At 41.8% G+C, this 21,186-nt stretch overlaps 2 protein-coding genes and 1 pseudogene across 48 annotated transcripts in view; 2 read left to right on the top strand and 1 right to left on the bottom strand.

Moving 5' to 3' along the window:
* SPCS1 (signal peptidase complex subunit 1) overlaps positions 1 to 21,186 on the top strand; it is a 181,588-nt gene that overhangs the window by 18,013 nt on the left and 142,389 nt on the right. The window lies entirely within an intron of this gene.
* Positions 1 to 21,186, bottom strand: part of PBRM1 (polybromo 1) — a 150,226-nt gene that overhangs the window by 7,919 nt on the left and 121,121 nt on the right. For 17 of the 47 annotated variants that reach the window (XM_050778436.1, XM_050778432.1, XM_050778428.1 and 14 more), the window contains 5 exons: positions 11,346 to 11,529; positions 10,580 to 10,790; positions 8,816 to 9,017; positions 5,290 to 5,454; positions 1,760 to 1,915 (listed from right to left, as the gene is read on the bottom strand). In XM_050778436.1, coding sequence (XP_050634393.1) covers positions 1,760 to 1,915; positions 5,290 to 5,454; positions 8,816 to 9,017; positions 10,580 to 10,790; positions 11,346 to 11,529 — 918 coding nt within the window. The remainder of the gene's footprint in view (positions 1 to 1,759; positions 1,916 to 5,289; positions 5,455 to 8,815; positions 9,018 to 10,579; positions 10,791 to 11,345; positions 11,530 to 21,186) is intronic. The other 30 variants (XM_050778453.1, XM_050778445.1, XM_050778444.1 and 27 more) reach the window with 3 other exon arrangements.
* LOC126949532 (uncharacterized) lies at positions 7,633 to 7,771 on the top strand (annotated as a pseudogene).

Consider the following 21,186-nt stretch of genomic DNA (forward strand, 5'->3'; position numbering starts at 1 on the left):
GGAATTATGGCTATATTCTAAGCAACACTCACAAACAGTGTGGCTGGAGGCTCCAGACCAGGCCACCAAGTTTGCTCACCCTGCACACTGCTGGGTGCATGATCCAAAGCATCATTTGGTACCCTGCAAAACCCTATCACTGGTAGGTCCAACACTGGTACAAGCAAATTTAACAAGTTTCCACCCACATTTTACCATCTGGGTTGGGCCCTTAGTTGATGTTTTAGGTAATGGACCAAATGCTTTCTGAGTCTTCCAAAGGTCACATTCCCTCCATCCAGATTACTAGCTAAGAGTTCTTTTGCAGATGATGGCAATTAATATGGGAACATGTGATTTTCCTTTCATTCAGGTTTTCTTTAAAATAATCTTTCAACTTGCTAATTCACATTTTAAAGTGAAAATGAATATAGCTATTTCTGGAATCCATTTATATATTTCTATGTAAAAGAACTTCTAAGCTTCTGTTGACAGACAAACCAATATTTACAGCTGGGGGGTAGGCTAGGCTGTTCTTTAATGTCAGGCTTTTTTTTTTTTTTTTTTTGAGACAGGGTCTCACTCTGTCGTTCAGGCTGGAGTGCAGTGGTGCGATCACCACTCACTGTAGCCTCAGTCTCCCCAGGCTCAGGTAATTCTCCCACCTCAGCCTCCTAAGTAGCTGGGACTACAGGCACATGCACCACACCTGGCTAATTTTTCCCTTTTTTTTTTTGAGACGGAGTCTTGTTGTCGCTCAGGCTGGAGTGTAGTGGTGCAATCTCGGCTCACTGCAACATCTGCCTCCCGGGTTCAAGTGATTCTTCTGCCTCAGCCTCTTGAGTAGCTGGGACTACAGGCGCCCCCCAACCACACCCAGCTACTTTTGTATTTTTAGTGGAGACAGGGTTTCACCATACTAGTCAGGCTGGTCTCGAACTCCTGATCTCAAGTGATCCGCCCACCTTGGCCTCCCAAAGTGCTGGGATTACAGGCATGAGCCACCATGCCCGGCCTAACACCTGGCTAATTTTTATAGAGATGGGGTCTCACCAGGTTGCCCAGGCTGGTCTTGAACTCCTGGGCTCAAGTGATCCACCTTCCTCACTCTCTGAAAGTGCTGGGATTACAGGCATGAGCCACTACACCCAGCATGTCATGCCTCTTAGGGAACTTACATACAGAAAACTATTTCAGTGAAAATTCATTGCCTCCCTGCTTTTTGTTCCTAAGGCAGACTGAGTGAAAGATTTCTGAAGAGTTCTACATTAGCAGCTCTGCAATCCCCTTAGAAAGGCTGCTTGAGGAGCCTGGAAGGAGATGGAACAATACTCTATACCCTGTGAGATAAGAATTGCACCAGAGGGAGAAATGCAACTCAGGGTCAAAAAGTTCTTTTATATGTTACTCTGAACTAGCAATTTGGGAAACTTCATTCACTGATAAGAGGGCACAGCCTTTTAGGCAGTCTGGCTTTTCAAGGACATGTCAAATTAGTTGAGTGGTTATCAATAGAGTATGCCTCTTGTCCCTTGGTTTGCTGAGTCTGGCCTCCACCATGTGTCCTGTGCTGCTGCCAGCAGCCAGGTGCACAAGGGCACAAGTGCTGGGCCACCTGCTCAATGCACAGGACATGCCCTGCTGCTGACACCCTTGGGATTCTCAGGGAGGGGAGGCCTGGCCACAGTGGGCCACGGGTGCCTCCTGGAACAACTGGTTGAAAGAGGAAAAAGAGAATATGAAGATGTGATTAATGAGTGAATGAGGATGAAGTTCTTACCCGGTGGTGGGATGCCCGGGAGGCCAGGCACACCTGGCGGAAGATGGTGGGGTGGAGGCCCCCCAGGGTGAAGTGGCTGCATGCTGCCCATGCTAACAAGGCCATCAACTGGGCCCTGCAAAGGTGGAAGGCCTGGCGGATAGCCACCCATCATGCCTTGAAGGACACAACAAATTTCAGACATGCATCATTAACATGCAACATGAGCTAAGTAATAACAACTATCCCCCACATGCACTACCAATGAATAAAGCACCCTTAGTACTGCATGATATAACAGCAATTAGTGCAATTATTTTGTTGCAATAAAGAACAAAATAAAAAGTTACAAATATGAGACCCAACATTTTGGGATGAATTAGTACTTAGTACACTATTATTTGTAGTTATTTTCCCTGGGGTAAATATGCTGCACGTTTTCAGTTAAATAATAACAAAGAGTTCTAGTAACAGCCTTCCCAAGGTCATAATTATTGCAAGCTGTTCAAACAGTGTGACCAGTTCTGCTGACTGCAATTCTAACTGAACAGTATGAACCCCATCATTCCACTCTGCCCACACTCATATGCCTATCATGGGTACACATGAGGGGAAATAGGAATGGAGGGAAATGAGGCGCATAGTCCTGATCACAAAGCATGGTTCTCCAGCTTGGGGGCAGGAATTGTTTAAGACTTCTACATCTACTCCTCCTTTCTAGCCTTACCACTGCTTGTAAGAATGGATTGTGCTTGGGCTTGAGCTGGGGAACAGCTTCTAAGAACCATCACAGTAAATGATATTTCATTCTTTAGATCTAAAAATGTGATAAAGATAAAACCTAAACCCTCCCAAGCCAACCAAGCCCAGGTCACTCAGGAGCCTACACACAGACTTTACGGAGGAATGGCTGGAGAATCAGGCTCTGCTGATACCAGAAAATGCCAAATGCCATCAGTCTCCAAGCTGAAATGTCCTCATATAAACCTTAACAGGGAGCATTTTAATTTGAGGTACACAATTTCTGTGAACAGAGGCTTTTATTCCTTTATTTTCAAACCGTACCTACACATGACAAAATATTTTCCACTGGCTAGAGAAGAGTTTCAGCAAACAAGTATTTTTGGCAGAAGGAATAAATTTAAGAAAAAAATTCAAAATGTCAAGGACTCACCTATCAAAAGACCTTTAAAACCACATGGCATTTTTTTTAAAACAAGAAAAACAACTTGACTTTTCTGGGATTTGTAATGATCATGATGAACAAGAACACAAAGCTCCCCCGAAAAAGGAATCACCTTTGGTCACAGCTTCTTGCAAAGGGAGGGTTGGGGGACTGGTGCCAAACCTCATTTTTATAAAATACTCTTTGTAGAGGGACTCTGTCAAACAGAGGAAAACTTCAGATTCTGAGAATTTTACTCTTGGACTTTCCCTGAAGATTTCAAAGATATTTATTTATAAAAGTTTGGTCTTTTAAGGCTATGAAATTACTAAAAATTCTGAGATCAATTCACCCTGCTTCACTAGTCATACCTAAGCTGACTGACAAACTTAAAATTACATAAACCAAATTACAAAAATTTGAATAATAATCTCTCTATAATAAGATTATGAGTTTTCATTTCTTTTTAAATGAAGAGTTCGGAGAGTAAAAACTACTTTTGAACAGACACCATCATCTTAATTAAACATGAAGAGATCCAATGCTACCAATCTTTTAACCACACCACCAGTTATAGCTTTTAGGGTTAAGTAGGTGGGAAATTTAAGGATGTTAAGAGGCTTTGCTTTCAATTACAAAAGCCCATCTGAACGCAGCCTTCACGGGCTGTGGTTGAAGAAATTATTAAGAACTGAAAGACATGACACTTGTCTTCATTAAACTGTACTTTGGCATTTATTATCCCAGTCACATGTGTTCAAATGAGCTTCAATGCTTGTAAGCAAAGCTGGTCTCAAGACAGCAACAAGGCTAATAAGTAAGACTCAGGCCCTAAGAAACCTGTAAAACCATGAAAAGTCACCCTCTTAGCTGCAGAGTTCCCCCTGAGGACCAAAGAGTGGTTACTGTAGAAAATGCTTGCTTTTCACTCCCAGGGCCCAGAAGTCTAGACAGCACACCCTAAATAATGGAGCAGGGGCTTTCTAGAGGGACCACCTTCCTCATCCATAGAGTTCTATAATGTTCTTCCCCAACAGGGAGCTAAAATGCTGCAGCTGCTGTGTTTTTTTTTTTTTTTTTAATTGTTTTTAGCTGTTTGTATTTATTTTGTTAATGTGTCCCTGGGTTTTGAAGTCAAGGGCACAGTGCCACAACGTCACACATCGAATAGAACAAAACAGGATGTCAATGAGGGAATTCTAACTTTCAAAGTCCCCATGTTCAAGGCCTGATTTCTAAAAACCTCTGGAACCCCATTAACCAAAATGGGCCATGGAATAGAGCAGGCGATTATGAGATTTGTTAGATCAACATCAGTTACACTGAAAGTACTGAAAGCCATGATTCAGATGTGCTTTGGCGAGTGCAACTGCTGAGTTCAGCGACAGTGCATTTGAGAAGTTGCCATCACAAAAGTTAGGAGCGACAATGGAAAAGTTGTCCTATGCTACTCCTCCTTAAAAAGCAAAAACGAAATAGCAAAAACAGCATTCCAACAAGCCTGCCTTGAACAACATTATCTTGGACTTCCTGTGAAAGAGGTCAGACTGCTTGCTTAAGAAGAAACACAGGTGGCTTGTACAGACCTCACCAGGATTGGAGAGATCTCAAAGAAGGGGCCCGAGAAGTGGTCTGCAGGCTTCTCATTGGAGACATGTCAGACAAAGATATTCAATTCAAGAAGAGTCAAATTTGCTATGGCTACCAGAACCAGAGACAACACACACAAGCAAACCACATTCATCATTTTCTTTTTCTTTTTCTTTTTTTTTTAAATATGTGACTGGGATACTAACAGAAAATGCAGTTTAATGTAATTAAATAGAAAAGCATTACAGAGTGGGCACAATGAATTGAATAAGGACTTTGTATTCTATTTAGCAGTCATGCACATTGGTGACCAAGAAAGGATTTACAATTCATTGTCAAAAAATCCTTTTAAATGGTCAGTCTTTTAAGGATGGCTGCAGCAGAACAAGGCAAACTGAATACTGGAATGAGACGGGAAAATCAACACCACCTAAAGACTGGTTTTGTGTTTTCTCTTGGGAGTCCCTCTAGAACAGAATTCAGGGTCTATTTTCATATTTTCTGCTATAGTGCTCTATCAAGAGCAGTCTGGGGTGGAGAACATCACCAGACCATGCCCATAGCCAGGGAAGAGCTGCTCCCTACCAATTACCAGGGCTGGGCCCAGGGCCCATTTCTGGGGCAGAAGGGAGGCATTGCCCGTATGGGAAAGGCAATATAGGACAACACGGATGACTTCAAACTTTGAATCTGTCATGAGAAAAGGCAATAGACTGTGGCCTACTCCTTATTGGAGAAAAAAAAAATGAAGGAATTTCTTAAAGTGGAAAAAAATGGTCTTAGCTCCTGTTTTTACCTGCAACAGGTGTCAACTGCTGATTGAGCATCCCCATTGGTGTTGGTGGTGGCACCACCCCCATGAGAGCCCCCACAGGGGTGCCTGCTCGGGGAGAAGCACTCGGCTGCTGTTGCTGTGCTGCTCGCTCTCTCTCCTGCTGCTCAGCAACTTTAGCTGCCCGCTCTGTAAAGGCATTTCAGATTTTCAATTCTGTTTTTAACCCAGGAATTCAAAATACCATCCATTGCATTCAACAGGACTAGTAAAAACACAGGCAACAGTTCTGTCTCAATGGAAGGAACAGTAGATGACTAGTCTCAACACAGGAGGAGTCGGGCCGATTTCACTCGGTAACCTAGAGTCCAGCTTTCCTATCCCATCTTGAGAACTGGTCTGCAAAGATTTCAAGAATGTTAAGACTGCAACACACATTCAGAAAGCACAGGTTTTATGTAAACACATCACCAGCATAACCACCATGGTTAATCTCACGAGGCACCCTGAAGATGAGAAGCGCTACCATTATTCTAGTATTAATAGCATTACAGATTATTTATAATTTCAACATGAAGCAATTCCATGGCCCATTATAATTTTTGGTACAATTGTTACTTACTATATATATTTCCTGATTCTTTGTACCCAATTTTACTTAGATTTGAGGACTCATGATGAGTGTCATGGGGTTTAGCAGCTGAAGAAAATTAACTCTGTAAGGGAAAAGTAGCTGACTGCCTCCTTCAGAAGGTTTTAGGGAAACAACTAATTTCTACATTCTAATGAAGCAAAGAAGTCATGTTTAATAAACCCCAAAGGAAAAAAATGCATTATACTTCAGGCTACAATCATCAGAAGCAAAGAATTATATATACGCGTATGTAGCAATGGACAATGTACTGAAAGAACCAGGTTTCCTGAAGCTGAGCACTTCAATACTGACCATAAACCACCCTAAGTCAATGAAAATTCCAGAGCCCCTCTTATTTCATTCAAAATGCAAAAAGAGCATTTGCTGTGGCAGTTCTGGGCCGTAGAATACGTCCTGCTACCTCCCCACTCCCGGCCCTGAGCTACTCTGTTTGCATCTCCAGAGCCGGGAGCTCCAATGGTCATGTTTCCAGTCTTTTTGGGAGCTAGCAAACTGAACCCCTACTGAAGAACTCCTGAAATGTTGTATTTCCAAAGCTCCCACCATACAGGGTTTCTTGTCTCACCATTCATAAATAGAAGATCCCCCCACTCATCGCATAGGCAAATGGAGGCTGGGAGACAGGCAGTCACTTGTCCAAGGATATAGAGAGAACCAGCAACCTATGGCCCTAACTCCTGATATCACACTCCAACTGCCACACATAAACCCTCCAACATGGAACTCAACACCACTGATTTGAGGAGGAGGAAAATAGCTCAAGGTCATATAGCTTTACAGAGAATCAAGAAGCTACAGCTCCAGTCCTCCTTTAAGAATATGAAAGTCAAGCAATCAAAGGCCTCTTGGCTGTGACAGAGTTGCCTGCATAGCCTTATCATCACTAAGACTGTCCTAGTTTACAGACCCTTTGTACAACGAGTATGAGAGAAGAAGGCCATTTGAACAAACTATTTACTTGAGATAGCAGTAAAAAAAAAAAAAAAAAAAAAAAAAAAATCGACCTAGAGTCCCACTTCAAATTCTAGTATTTTCATTATACAAGTGACACAGTAAAGTGGGAAAGCAAAAAAATGAAATGGAAAAAAAAAAAATAATAAGGCCTATGGATTGAATATTGGACTGGCTACCCAAACTCCAAACTTTGGGTTTTGAATTCAACGAGAGAAAACATCAAAAGTTCAGATTTTATGTCTCAGGTAGATGCTGCTGAGTCATGTAACTCCCCCCTCACTAGGTTCTCACTCACTTTCAGACTCCTCTTTGAATTTGGAAGAATGTTCCAGACACCATCACCTCTCCCTGTCTTCAGTCCTACTCCAGTGTTTTTACCTTCACAGTATCTTCAGGTATCTCTCTCCTGCTCACACTCTAAATAACCAGCCACCCAGCACTGGCTTCATTTGCCTTGCTGCTGCTGCTGCTGTGTTGCTCATTCAGCAATATCCATGTGAGTTTAATTTCCAACACTCCTCCAGCTCAGTGGTATAGTAGGTCTTAACTTTCAATTAGGTCAGAAATATCAAAGCTCCACAAAGTTCTAGGTTCTTATGGAACTGACTAGCGTTTTTCAAAGAATATTCTGCAAAATATTAGTTCTTTAGGATATTCATAGGTACTACATAAATACCTAGTCAAATTTCAGAAAACGCCAGATAATATAAAACAGGTTATTTACCGGCGGTCTTAAAGTCTTTAATATGGGAATATGCGTGTTGTATGAAAGGAGTGAAGGTGAGCACTCCCCTTGATAAGGATAGAAGAGGGCCTCGGGCCTGACAACACACATACAGGAATATGCACCATAAGTTTCCACAAGAGAGAGTTTGGAATGCTTCTCAAACTGGTTTTGCCACAGAATGTTTTCTGGCTAAACATCTTGCAGGATTAGGATTCTCTGCAGAAGATTCTTGGAGAAGCCTGTCAGATAATTTCATAGTAATCAATCAATTATAATAAATGATTTTTTTTAAAGAAGTTTCTTTGGAGACTTCGTAAATTTTAATAAAAGGGGCAACCTAAATAATTAATATATGTTTGTCAGAAAATAACAGAACTGTACCACCTAAGAAGAGTAATGGTTGACCATTGTAGAGAGGAGCTCTAAACTGGCAAAATGAACCAATATATAAAATTCCAGATGGAAAAAGTACAGCTCAAAGGGCAATAGTACTGCCTAATCTAATGTTTACTACTAATTTCTTTACTAAATCCATGTCTGATATTAAAAACAAAAACAAAAACCCAACAACAAAAAACAAAAAGTCTCAAGTATTTGTCTCTAAATGGCTAAGAACCACCAAATTCTTGAATGACAGCTCATTGCCCAAAGTGATTTAATTAGAATAAAAGGAAAATAAAGGCAGTTGAGCTTTACAAAAAAGACCCAAATACCTTAGACGTAGCTATGAATACAGACACAGTATAGGCCAGGACTGACCTAGGAAACCAAGCACTTTGGCAAAGACTCAGCCTGAAGTTTAAATATATGGCTTACCAAGAGCTGTAACAGAAGATCACTGATTTTAAGAGGCCCTTTGCAGATGAATTTTAATTAAAATTATATTTAACATCATTGTGCAATCATTCCCTAGCTCAACATGTGTGCTTACAGGGCTCGATGAAAGAAAAAAATCATGCAATTTTTAGTAGCAAAATATTTTGGAGAAATTTGCAGGGGAAAATACAACACCAGGATCAGAGGCCAAGTCAGGGGCAGTGCTCTGCTCAGTCAGGACAAGGCTGGCATCTAAAATGGCTGGGTGCCATTTAGAACAGTCCCCAAAATAAAGTTCATGTGCAAGTGATAAGAACGAGAGTAAAACCTGTCTGCACGCGTGCATTCCTGAAACACCCCCTTGCTTTGAAAGACAGTTGTGCCTAGGCTCTATTTACCTTCATATTCTGCTTTCTTGGCTGTCTCAAGATTTCTCCATTCTGTCCCCACAAGGCGGCTGAGCTCCCCGAAAGAGTAGTCTGGGTGTTGGGCCTTAATCACAGCCCTCATCTCACTGCTGAACAGGATGTAGCCACTCATGTTGATTTTCCGTTTGGAGCCTTCCTTCTTTGCACTGCCTTTGGCAGACTTTGGGGTAGACTGTAAGACAGAAAGGTCTTATGGTGCATCAAAACATTACATTTGGTTAACTGCTCAAAATCTCAGAAGCCAGCTGGCTCACGTCTGTAATCCCAGCCCTTTGTGAGGCTGAGGCGGGCGGATCACGAGGTCAAGAGATCGAGACCATCCTGGCTAACACAGTGAAACCCCGTGTCTACTAAAAAAAAATACAAAAAGTTAGCCGGGCGTGGTGGCAGGTGCCTGTAGTCCCAGCTACTCAGGAGGCTGAGGCAGGAGAATGGCATGAACCGGGGAGGCGGAGCTTGCAGTGAGCTGAGACCGTGCCACTGTACTTAAATTTCAGAAGCCAGGAACATGTGATTCAACAGTTACTGCTTTATTGACATGTTTGGTTCACAGCTGGCTATTTTCTTGATCAAAACACACCTCTTCCTTACCTATTACCATGTAAGAAATAAATGAAAGTTTCACTGAATTCCATGGCTGCAATCTGTAATGGTGACCTCACAATTAAGTCTTGAGAAAATTCTTTTTTTTTTTTTTTGATATAGGGTCTTGCTCTGTCACCACGCTGGAGTACAGTGGTGCAGTCATAGCTCACTGAAGCCTTGATCTACCAGGCTCAAGTGATTCTCCTGCCTCAGCCTGCTGAGTAGCTGAGATTACAGGTGTGCATCACCATGCCTGACTAATTTTTTTTTTTTTTTTGAGACGGAGTCTCGCTCTGTCGCCCAGACTGGAGTGCAGTGGCCGGATCTCAGCTCACTGCAAGCTCCGTCTCCCGGGTTTACGCCATTCTCCTGCCTCAGCCTCCCGAGTAGCTGGGACTACAGGCACCCGCCACCTTGCCTGGCTAGTTTTTTTGTATTTTTTAGTAGAGACGGGGTTTCACCATGTTAGCCAGGATGGTCTCGATCTCCTGACCTCATGATCCACCTGTCTCGGCCTCCCAAAGTGCTGGGATTACAGGCTTGAGCCACCGCGCCCAGCCTACTAATTTTAAAAATTTTTAGTAGAGATGAGATTTCACTATGTTGCCCAAGCTGGTCTTGAACTCCTGAGCTCAAATGATCCTCCTACCTTGGCCTCCCAAAGTGCTGGGATTATAGACATGAGCCACCATGCCTGGCCAAGTCTTGTAAAAATTCTGAATGAGAAAAAAATAAACCAACAGAGATCACCTCAACCAAAAGATAAGGTCCTACATAAGGAGAGATTAAAAAGACATGGGTAATAAAAGCTAAAGACAAAGAGGGTGATGTTGCTCCTTATTGCTTTTCTTCAGCACAAGGAAGAGTCTTCTAACGAAGCCTGCCATTAAAATAGCTACGAAATTTTAAAGATATTAATTTTAAATTAATGGTATTAATATAATTATTAATGGGATAATGACATAATTTTTGTCAATTAAAAATAAATGAGTAAATCATGGCACTGACAAATTAAAAACTGTTCCTTCCTGTAGAATTCTAAGTTAAAGTTCACATATGGAGGGGCTGGATGTCACTTTACTTTGGTTTTGAGTCTGCTGCAAACCAAAGGTGGTAATAAGACAAGTAACAGGAACTTGTCACCTTCACCTGTGGGGGTGTGTAGGGCATGAGGTCCAGCTCACTGGCCAGGGGGGTCTGAAGTTGAGGTAGAGAAGGAGGTTCAATGACCTCACTATCTTCTTCACCCATCTCTTCAATATCATCATCTCCACCTTCTAACTCGGCAAATTTAGCTTCTAGCAACTGGATCTTCTTTTCCAACAAAGGTGATGGCTCCTTCTGAGGAACAATTGGTTTTCTGAAAAAAGTGACATAAAAAACCTAAAATCACCTAATGCCCCTCCAGAATGAGCCGGAAAGCAGTGTTCCACCTTAATAACTACAAGTGACTTCTTGCAATCTGCAATATATGCTCTAAAGTTAGCATGGAAAGACTTTAAATGTGTGTTTATGAAATTACTTCTACTTAGAGATGTTTGTTTTTAAATAATTATACTGAATATCCACAAAAGCATTGTGTCCAAAGTTGGGATCTAGTTGCCTATATATAGCAAAAAGAGTTTTCATAATCTGTGGAACTGAGAAATCTCCTGACAGGATATAAACCAGAACTAAGTGTTTCTGCCTCATTCTACAATTACTGGAGTCTACGCCAAGGGCACTATTAGAGCAGCTACCAGGTCCCAGCAGATTATGAAGTCTTTCCTTTAATCTTTAACTGAATAAAGATTTTCTATTTGAAATATTTACTACTTTAGTTTAAGATCTAATAAAAAATTAAAAACACTAGACTACACTATATTGGTATTAGTTAATGGAAGTGTTCTTTTTTCCTTAGTTTTTCAAGCTTTACCTGAAGTAGTAAATTTCGTCATCTACCACTTTAGCAGAGAGTGAAAACCTCTTCAATCCTTTGAATTTCTTCATCTGCTTGTCACTCTCATTGTAGCGGCTCTCACAAAGCAGAATGTCATTTTCTGGTATTTCAGTTGGCCTGCAGGAGAGGAAGTCCTTGAATGACAACACAGCACACTTTCCTGAAAGAGAAAATTAGGAAGAAATTAAAGGAGTAAACTGTGGTCATAGTTAATAATTGTTTTATTATTTTTGGATGAATACATTCATATAATTAAAAATTTAAAAGATATGAAAGGCATGGTGGCTTACACCTGTAATCCCAGCACTTTGAGAGGCTGAGGTGGGCAGATCTCTTGAGCTCAGGAGTTTGAGACCAGCCTGGGCAACATAGTGAGACCCCCAACTTCTACAAAAAATCCAAAAAATTAGCCGGGTGTGGTGGTGCATGCCTGTAGTCCCAGCTACTTGGGAGGCTGAGGTGGGAATCATCTGAGTCAGGGAAGTCTGAGTGTGAGGCTACCGTGAGCTGTGATTGCACTACTGCACTCCAGCCTGGGTGATAGAGTGAGACCCTATGTCAAGAAAGAAAGAAAAAAAAAGACATAAAACGATATGTATTGGCATAAGGATAGAATATACAGGTCAACAGAATAGAACTGAAAGTGTAGAAATAAACCAATATAATAGGGCTTTTATGGGCAAGTGATTTTTAATAAGGGTTCCAAGACAATTCAATGGGGGAAAGAATACTCTTTTCAACAGATGGTACGGTAACAGGACAAGTAGATTTCCACTTCTGCACATGAATGCAGTTGAATTCCTACCTCCTATCATATATAAAAATTAATTTGGCCAGGTGCAGTAGCTCATGCCTGTAATCCCAGTACTTTGGAGAAGTTCAGGCAGGCGAATCATGAGGTCAAGAGATCGAGACCATCCTGGCCAACATGATGAAACCCCTGTCTCTACTAAAAATACAAAAATTAGCTGGACGTGGTGGCGTGCACCTGTAGTCCCAGCTACTCAGGAGGCTGAGGCAGGAAAATCGCTTGAACCTGGGAGGCGCAGGTTGCAGAGAGCTAAGATGACGCCACTGCACTCAAGCCTGAGCGAAGGAGCGAGACTCCGTTTAAAAAAAAAAAAAAATTAATTCAAAATGGGCTGGGTGCAGTGGCTCACGTCTGTAATCCCAGCCCTTTGGGAAGCCAAGGCGGGTGGATCACCTGAGGTCAGGAGTTCGAGACCAGCCTGACCAACATGATGAAACTTCGTCTCTACTAAAAACACAAAAAAATTAGCTGGGCGTGGTGGTGCAATCCTGTAAGCCCAGCTACTCAGGAGGTTAAGGCAGGAGAATTGCTTGAACCCGGGAGGCAGAGGCTGCAGTGAGCCAAGAGCACCCCACTGCACTCCAGCCTGGGCAACAGAGCGAGACTCAGTCACAAAAAAAAAAAAAAAAAAAAAAAAAAAAGGGTTTTATCAAAATTAAGAACTTCTGTGCTACAAAGGATACTACAAAAAAAGTAAAAAGATGAGCCATAGAAGAAAATATTTGCAAATCATATATCTAGTAAGAGTCTAGTATATAGAATATATATTTCTACAACTCAACATTAAGACAAATACATAATGCAATTTAAAAATGTGCAAAAGATATAAATTGACATGTCTCTAAAAAAAGACATACAAATGTCCAATAGGCACATGAAACAATGCTTAACATCATTCATCATCAGGGAAATGCAAATCAAAATGGCAATGAAATACTACTTCACACCCCATTAAGATGCCTGTATTAAAAAAAAAACCAAAACAGAAAATAACAAGTGGTGGCAAGGATGTGAAGAAAATGGAACCCTTATATCTTGGTGGGACTGTAAAACGGTGCAGCTGCTGTGGAAAATAGTTAGGCAGTTGCTCCAAAAAGTTAAACACTGAGTTACCATAAGACCTAGCAATTCTATTTCTAGGTATATATCTAAAAGAAATCAGAGGATCAAATACTTGTACACCACTGATAAGAGCAGTTTTACTCACAATAGCTAAAATGTGAAAACAACCTACATGTCCATTAACAGATGTAGTATACATATAATGGAATATACAGCCTTAGGAATAAAATTCTGATATATGGTATAACATGGATAAGCCTTGAAAACATTATGCTAAATATACCAGATACAAAGGGATAAATATTGCATGATTCCACTTACAGGCAGTATCTAGAATAGGCAAAATTCATGAACAAAAAGTAGAACAGAGATTCCTAGGGCCAGGGGAAAGGGGAAAATAAAGAGCTGTTTAACGGGTACAAAGTTTTTATTTGGGATAATGAAAAAATTCTAGACATGAACGGTGGCGATGGCTGTACAGTATTGTCAATGGACTTAAAGCCACTGAACTGTGTATTTAAAAATAGTTAAGGTTGGGCGTGGTAATCCTAGCACTTTGGGAGGCCAAGGTGGGCTGATCACCTGAGGTCAGGAGTTTGAGACCAGCACCACCAACATGGCGAAACCTCGTCTCTACTAAAAATACAAAAATTAGCCAGGCGTGGTGGCATGCACCTGTAATCCCAGTTACTCAGGAGGCTGAGGCAGGAGAATCACTTGAACCTGGGAGGCAGAGGTTGCGGGCAGCCGAGACTATGCCACTGACTCCAGCCTGGGTGACAGAGAAAGACTCTGTCTCCAAAAAAAAAAAAAAAAAGCCGCTGACTCCAGCCTGGGTGGCAAAGACTCCTTCTCAAAAAAAAAAAAAAAAAAGTTAAAATGATGAATTTTATGACATATATAAAACAATAAAAAACTTCCATAAATGGCAGCATATTACTTAAAACTGTTTTGCACCTGAATTTTGTCACAAAATAATATGTCTTGGAGATCACGGCTTGTATGAATGTACCAAGTTTATTCAACTAGTTCCCTGTTGATGGATATCTATGTTGTTTCCCAATGTTTGCTCTTCTGCTGATGCTAAATAATGCTGAAATAAGTAATTTAAGACATATCAATTTGCACATAGGTGAATACATCTGAAGCATAAATTTCTAGAAGTATAAAAGCTGAGTCAAAGGGTATGTATACACTTTTTAAATTTTTGTAAGTATTATCAAATTGCCTTCCATAAAGGGTGCCCTAATTCACAGACTACCACAAAGTAGGTAGATACCATTTCCTCATGCTGTTGTCAACTAGTGAGAAACGTTTTCTGTATCTTTGACAATTTGATACGTAATCTGAAAAAAAAAAGAAGAAAAAGAAAGGAAAAAAATATCTGGGTAGCTTTAACTGGCATTTCTCTAATGGCTGAGGTTGGGTATATTTTCTTTTCTTTTTTTTTTTGATCTCAGCTCACTGCAGCCTCTGCCTCCCGGGTTCAAGCAATTATCCTGCCTCAGCCTCCCGAGTAGCTGGGATAATAGGCGTGTGCCACCATGACCGGCTAATTTTTTTTTTTTTTTTTTTAGTAGAAATGGGGTTTCACCGTGTTGGCCAGGCTGGTCTCGAACTCCTGACCTCAGGTGATCCGCCTCCCAAAGTGCTGGGATTACAGGCGTGAGCCACCGTGCCCAGCCGGGTATATTTTCATTTGTTTAAGAATCACTGGTAGTTTCTTTTCTTTTTTTAAGATGGAGTCTCGCTCTGTCACTCAGGCTGGAGCACAGTGGTGCGATTCTGGCTCACTGCAACCTCTGCCTCAGTCTCCCGAGTAGCTGGGACTACAGATGCCTACCAACATGTCCAGCTAATTTTTGTAGTTTTAGTACAGACAAGGTTTCACCATGCTGGCCAGGCTGGTCTCCAAATCCTGACCTCAAGTGATCCGCCCACCTCGGCCTCCCAAAGTGCTGGCATTATAGGCGTGAGTCATCACACTGGGCCCTAGTAATTTATTTCTGCTCTCCCTTATCTTCTTTGTTCATTTTCCTGCTGGATGTTGATCTTCATCTAATTGCTTTATAGGAGCTCTTCATCTACAAGGAAAATCAGATCTTTGTCTATGATAAACATTGCAAATATTTTCTCAAGATTGTCATTTTTGTTTTTGCCAGTTTTGGTCGTATAGATATTTTCCATTTTTATATAGCTGAATTTATCAGTATTTTATTGTATGAGTTCTGGCTTTTATGTCAGAGATTAACAAAATTTCTTTCCCATGGTTTCTTTTGGTATATTTGTTAATTTTATGTTTATTTAAATTTATAATTCATCTGGGAATCTATCTTGAAGTTAAGATGTGGGATATGGCTACAATTTTATTTTTCCAAGTGGTTACTGAATTTCCAAACACCATTTAGAGAAAAATACATCTTTCCCCACTTATCTGATATGCCACTTTTACCATATATTATATTTGCTAAACTTTCTATTTTGTTCAAATAACCTGTTTACTCATATATAGTTTTAATTGTTATAGTGCTAAAAGTTTTAATATCTGGTAAGGACAGATCCCCTTTCACTATACTTTTCAGAATTTTCCTGAGTTTTCCTGTTTTTGAGACAGGGTCTCACTTTGTTGCCCAGCCTGGAGTGCAGTGGTAAGATGACAGCTGCTCACTGCAGCCTCAATCTCCCTGGCTCAAGTGATCCGCACACCTCAGCCCCCCACCCCAGGTAGCTGCGACTACAGGCAAGTGCTACTTAGCTAATTTTTGTACTTTTTGTAGAAATCGGGTTTTGCCATCTTGCCCAGGCTGGTCTCAAACTCCTAGGCTCAAGTGATCCACCCACCTCGGCCTCCCAAAGTGCTGGGATTGATAACAGGAGTGAGCCACTGTGCCCGATCCTAAGTTTCTTTAAAAAAAAAAAAAAAAAGGCCGGGCGCGGTGGCTCAAGCCTGTAATCCCAGCACTTTGGGAGGCCGAGACGGGCGGATCACGAGGTCAGGAGATCGAGACCATCCTGGCTAACACGGTGAAACCCCGTCTCTACTAAAAAATACAAAAAACTAGCCGGGCGAGGTGGCGGGCGCCTGTAGTCCCAGCTACTCGGGAGGCTGAGGCAGGAGAATGGTCTAAACCCGGGAGGCGGAGCTTGCAGTGAGCTGAGATCCGGCCACTGCACCCCAGCCTGGGCGACAGAGCAAGACTCTGTCTCAAAAAAAAAAAAAAAAAATATATATATATATATATTTGAGATGGAGTCTTGCTCTGTCGCCCAGGCCGAGTGCAGTGGCGCGATCTCGGCTCACTGCAAGCTCTGCCTCCCAGGTTCATGCCATTCTCCTGCCTCAGCCTCCCAAGAAGCTGGGACTACAGGTGCCCACCACCACGCCCTGCTAATTTTTTGTATTTTTAATAGAGACAGGGCTTCACCATGTTATTGAGGATGGTCATGATCTCCTGACCTCGTGATCCGCCTGCCTCGGCCTCCCAAAGTGCTGGCATTACAGGCATGAGCCACCGCGCCTGGCCTTCAATATGATTTTTAAAATGAGTTCATGTAGTATCAACTTCCTCACAAGCAAATTCCCACTGGCATATCTAATGGGATCATATTAAAGATTAATTTAGGGAGGATGGACATCTTTATGACGTTGAAACCTATCTAGGCCTATGGTATTGCTTTGCAATTTGTTCAAGCATTCATTCAATAACATTTTAAAAGTTTTTTCATACAGATGTGGCATATATCTTGTTAAGTTTATCTAAGGTATTTTATCTTACTAGTACTGAATCTTTTAAGATAATAGATTTGTTATTTATTTATATTCAATCATCTTACTTCTCTTACTGTTTGCCATGATTTCTTAGTTGATGCTCTTGATTTTTCACCTCCTTACTTTTCTTATTTTAGACTTCTGTTTCTTCTAACTCCACTGGCTAATACCTCTAGAATAATGTTAAGTAAGTGTGATAAGGACATCCCTATTTTGTTTCTTTTCTTTTTTTTTTTTCTGAGGCAGAGTCTTGCTCTGTTGCTAGGCTGCAGTGTAGTGCCTCAACCTTGGCTCACTGCAACCTCCACCTCCCGAGTTCAAGTGATTCTCTTGCTTCAGCCTCCCCAGTAGCTGGGGTTAAAGGCACCTGCCACCACACCCAGCTAATTTTTATATTTTTAGTAGAGATGGAGTTTCACCGTGTTGACCAGGCTGGTCTCGAATTCCTGACCTCAGGTGATCCGCCCACCTTGGCCTTTCAAAGTGCCGGGATTACAGGTATGAGCCATCGCACCCAGCCAGAACATCCCTAGTTTGCTCTTGACCTTAACAGGAATGTTCATAGCTAACAACTTACTAAATATGTACGTGGGCTGGGCGCGGTGGCTCAAACCTGTAATCCCAGCACTTTGGGAGGCCGAGACCGGCGGATCACGAGGCCAGGAGATCGAGACCATCCTGGCTAACACGGTGAAACCCCGTCTCTACTAAAAAATACAAAAAACTAGCCGGGCGAGGTGGCGGGCGCCTGTAGTCCCAGCTACTCGGGAGGCTGAGGCAGGAGAATGGCATAAACCCGGAGGCAGAGCTTGCAGTGAGCTGAGATCCGGCCACTGCACTCCAGCCTGGGCGACAGAGCGAGACTCTGTCTCAAAAATAAAATAAAATAAAAGAAAAGAACATGTACATGAAAAACAGGTCAGAAATATTTCCAAAGCTTAAAATAGCTACAATTACTATCACTGCTTTGAACTTACACAGCACTTTATTTACATAATTCAAAGGCCTTTTAATTCAGAAAAGGGATAATTACAATTTTCCATATTTTATCGAAGGAAAAATAGACATTAGGAAACAACAATAATTCTGTTGACAACCAAAGAGTAAAAGTGATTCGTGGCTTTGGAATGGAGGTGGTATCTGTGTGTCCTGACTTGGGTCTCCGATCAACCCCCCGAAAGACAGGAAAAAGACGAAAGTTTAGAAAACTTCATTTAATAAAGTATTAAAAAATTATCAAGACCTGCTGGATTTTGATTGGAACCGCAATGAACCAACAGTTCAATTTGGGGGGAACTGATATCTTTATAATATTGAATTTTCCAGCTATAAATATGATGGATAACTTTCATATATTTATGTCTTCAATTTCTCAATAATTTTCTTATAGTTGTGTGTGTGTGTGCATGTGCACACGTGCATGTGCAGGTACCCTACACATCTTTGCTTCTTTGTTTTTTTTTTTTTGGTAGAAAGAGTTTCATTCTGTTGTCCAGGCTGGTCTTGAACTCCTGGTCTGAAGCGACTCTCCCACCTTGGCCTCTCAAAGTGTTGGGACTACAGATGTGAGCCACCACGTTGGCTATCTTTTAAAGATTTATTCTTGGCCGGGCACCATGGCTCACCCCTGTAATCTCAGCACTTTGGGAGGCCGAGGCGGGCGCCTCACGAGGTCAAGAGATCAAGACCATCCTGGCCAACATGGTGAAACCCTGTCTCTACTAAATATACAAAAATTAGCTGGGCATGGTGGCACATGCCTGTAGTCCCAGCTGCTAGGGAGGCTGAGGCAAGAGAATCGCTTGAACCCAGGAGGCGGAGGTTGCAGTGAGCCGAGCACTCCAGCCTGGGCGACAGAGCGAGACTCCGTCTCAAAAGAAAAAAAGGATTGGCCAGGTGCAGTGGCTCACGCCTGTAATCCCAGCACTTTGGGAGGCTGAGGCCAGCGGATCACGAGGTCGGGAGACCAAGACCATCCTGGCCAACATGGTGAAACCCCGTCTCTACTAAAATACAAACAATTATCCTGGTGTGGTGGCACATGCCTGTAGTCCCAGCTACTCAGGAGGCTGAGGCAGGGGAATGGCTTGAACCTGGGAGGTGGAAGTTGCGGTGAACTGAGATTGCGCCATTGCACTCCAGCCTGGGAAACAAGAGGGAAACTCCATCTTAAAAAAAAAAAAAAAAAAAAGATATATTCCTAGGTATTGAATGCAAATGGTAATAATTTTCTAATTGCTCACTGATGGGATACGGATACAGAAATAGAAATATTGGGGCCAGGTAAGGTGGCTCACGCCTATAATCCCAGCACTTTTGGGGAGGCTGAGCAGGGAGGATGCTTGAGGCCAAGAGTTTGAGAGCAGCCTGGGCAACAGGGAGACCTCATCTCCACAAAAAATAAATTAAAAAAAAAAAATTAGCTGGGAGTGGTGGTACATCCCTATAGTCCCAGCTACTTGGAAGGCTGAGATGGGAGGATTGCTTGCACCTAGGAGTTGGAGGCTGCAGTGAGTTATGATTGTACCATTGCATTCCAGTCTGGATAACAAAGCGAGATCTTGTCTCAAAAAAAAAAAAAAAAAAAAAAAAAAAAAACCTACTTCATATTTTCATTTACTAATTTTAATAGTTTATCTGAATATCTCTTGGATTTTCTACATACCTAATGTTTTAGGAAAAAAAATGGCCCTTTTGTTTTTCCTTTCAAATCTTTAGATCTTTTATTTTCCTTGCCTTACTAAGGACAGTTTTTAAATTAATGAAATGTTATAAAAATATACTGTGAAGGGAACAAAACCTGCAAATAAATTAGGAATTGGCATGTTTCAAGAGCCCAGGTTCCTGGAAATTTTATCATCTAAGGGGTTAAGGGTAGAGGTACCATCTGCCAGATGTGGCCATCTGATTACTGTTCAAGTTCTTTTTTTTTTTGAGACGGAGTCTCACCCTGTCACTCAGGCTGGAGTCCAGTGGAGTGATCTCGGCTCACTGCAACCTCTCCCTCACAAGTTAAAGCGATTCTCCTCCCTCAGCCTCCTGAGTAGCTGGGATAGGCATGCGCTACCACAACTGACTAATTTTTCTGTATTTTTAGTAGAGATGGGGTTTTACCATGTTGGACCGGCTGGTCTTGAACTCCTGATCTCAAGTGATCCACCTGCCTCAACCTCCCAAAGTGCTGGGATTATAGGTGTGAGCCACTGTGCCCGGCTTGATTACTGTTTAAGTTAATGAAAACAAATCTTCAACAAAACTGAAAAAAGAACATAACCGCTGGAAAAACAGGATTGTCTCCTTCTGCGTATGTAACGGAAGATGAAAAAATGATACCTCATCTAATTATCTTCAAAACTTCTATTTCAGAGACAAAAAAGTACAAAAATATGATTTACATTTAATAGTGTGTATAGTTAATACAATTAAATTATACATTCTCTAAAGCTTGTATAACAAAACCCTTTTTCCTTGGAGGCTGGGGACAGTGAATTCCACAAGCTAGGCTGAAATCCCACTTTGTGATTACAAGATGCATTTTCTTTTGGGTTTTATCTCAAGATGAAGTTACTTATATTTCATTGTATGCCTGTCGTCCTACCTAATATTGCTGGCACCTCCTTTAATTCTCAAAAGACAACCTAGGTTTTAGTTCTGGCCCACTCCTTGGGTAGTAACTTCACCTTTCTGACAATATCAGCATCTTTCTTTCAGGGTCATGTTGAGAATTAAATGAGATCCTGGATATAAAACTGGTATATAAACTGTAGAATGCAACACATTTTCTTTCTTTCTTTTTTTTTTTTGTTACATAGAGTCTTGCTCTGTCACCCAGGCTGGAGTGCAGTGGCTTGATCTCGGCTTACTACAACCTTCACGTCTCGGGTTCAAACGATTCTCCTGCCTCAGCCTCCCTAGTAGCTGGGATTACAGGTGCACATCACCATGCCTGGCTAATTTTTGTATTTTTAGTAGAGACGGGGTTTCACTGCATTGGCCAGGCTGATCTTGAACTCCTGACCTCATGATCCACCCACCTTGGCCTCCCAAAGTGCTGGGATCACAGGCATGAGCCACCGCGCCTGGCCAAGGTGAAGCTGACCACGTTGACCAGGCTGATCTCTAACTCCTGATCTCAGGTGATCTGCCCGCCTAGACTCCCAAAGTGCTGGGATTAC

The sequence above is a fragment of the Macaca thibetana genome, chromosome 2 (genome assembly GCF_024542745.1).
Source record: "Macaca thibetana thibetana isolate TM-01 chromosome 2, ASM2454274v1, whole genome shotgun sequence".
NCBI classification, from domain to species: domain Eukaryota; kingdom Metazoa; phylum Chordata; class Mammalia; order Primates; family Cercopithecidae; genus Macaca; species Macaca thibetana.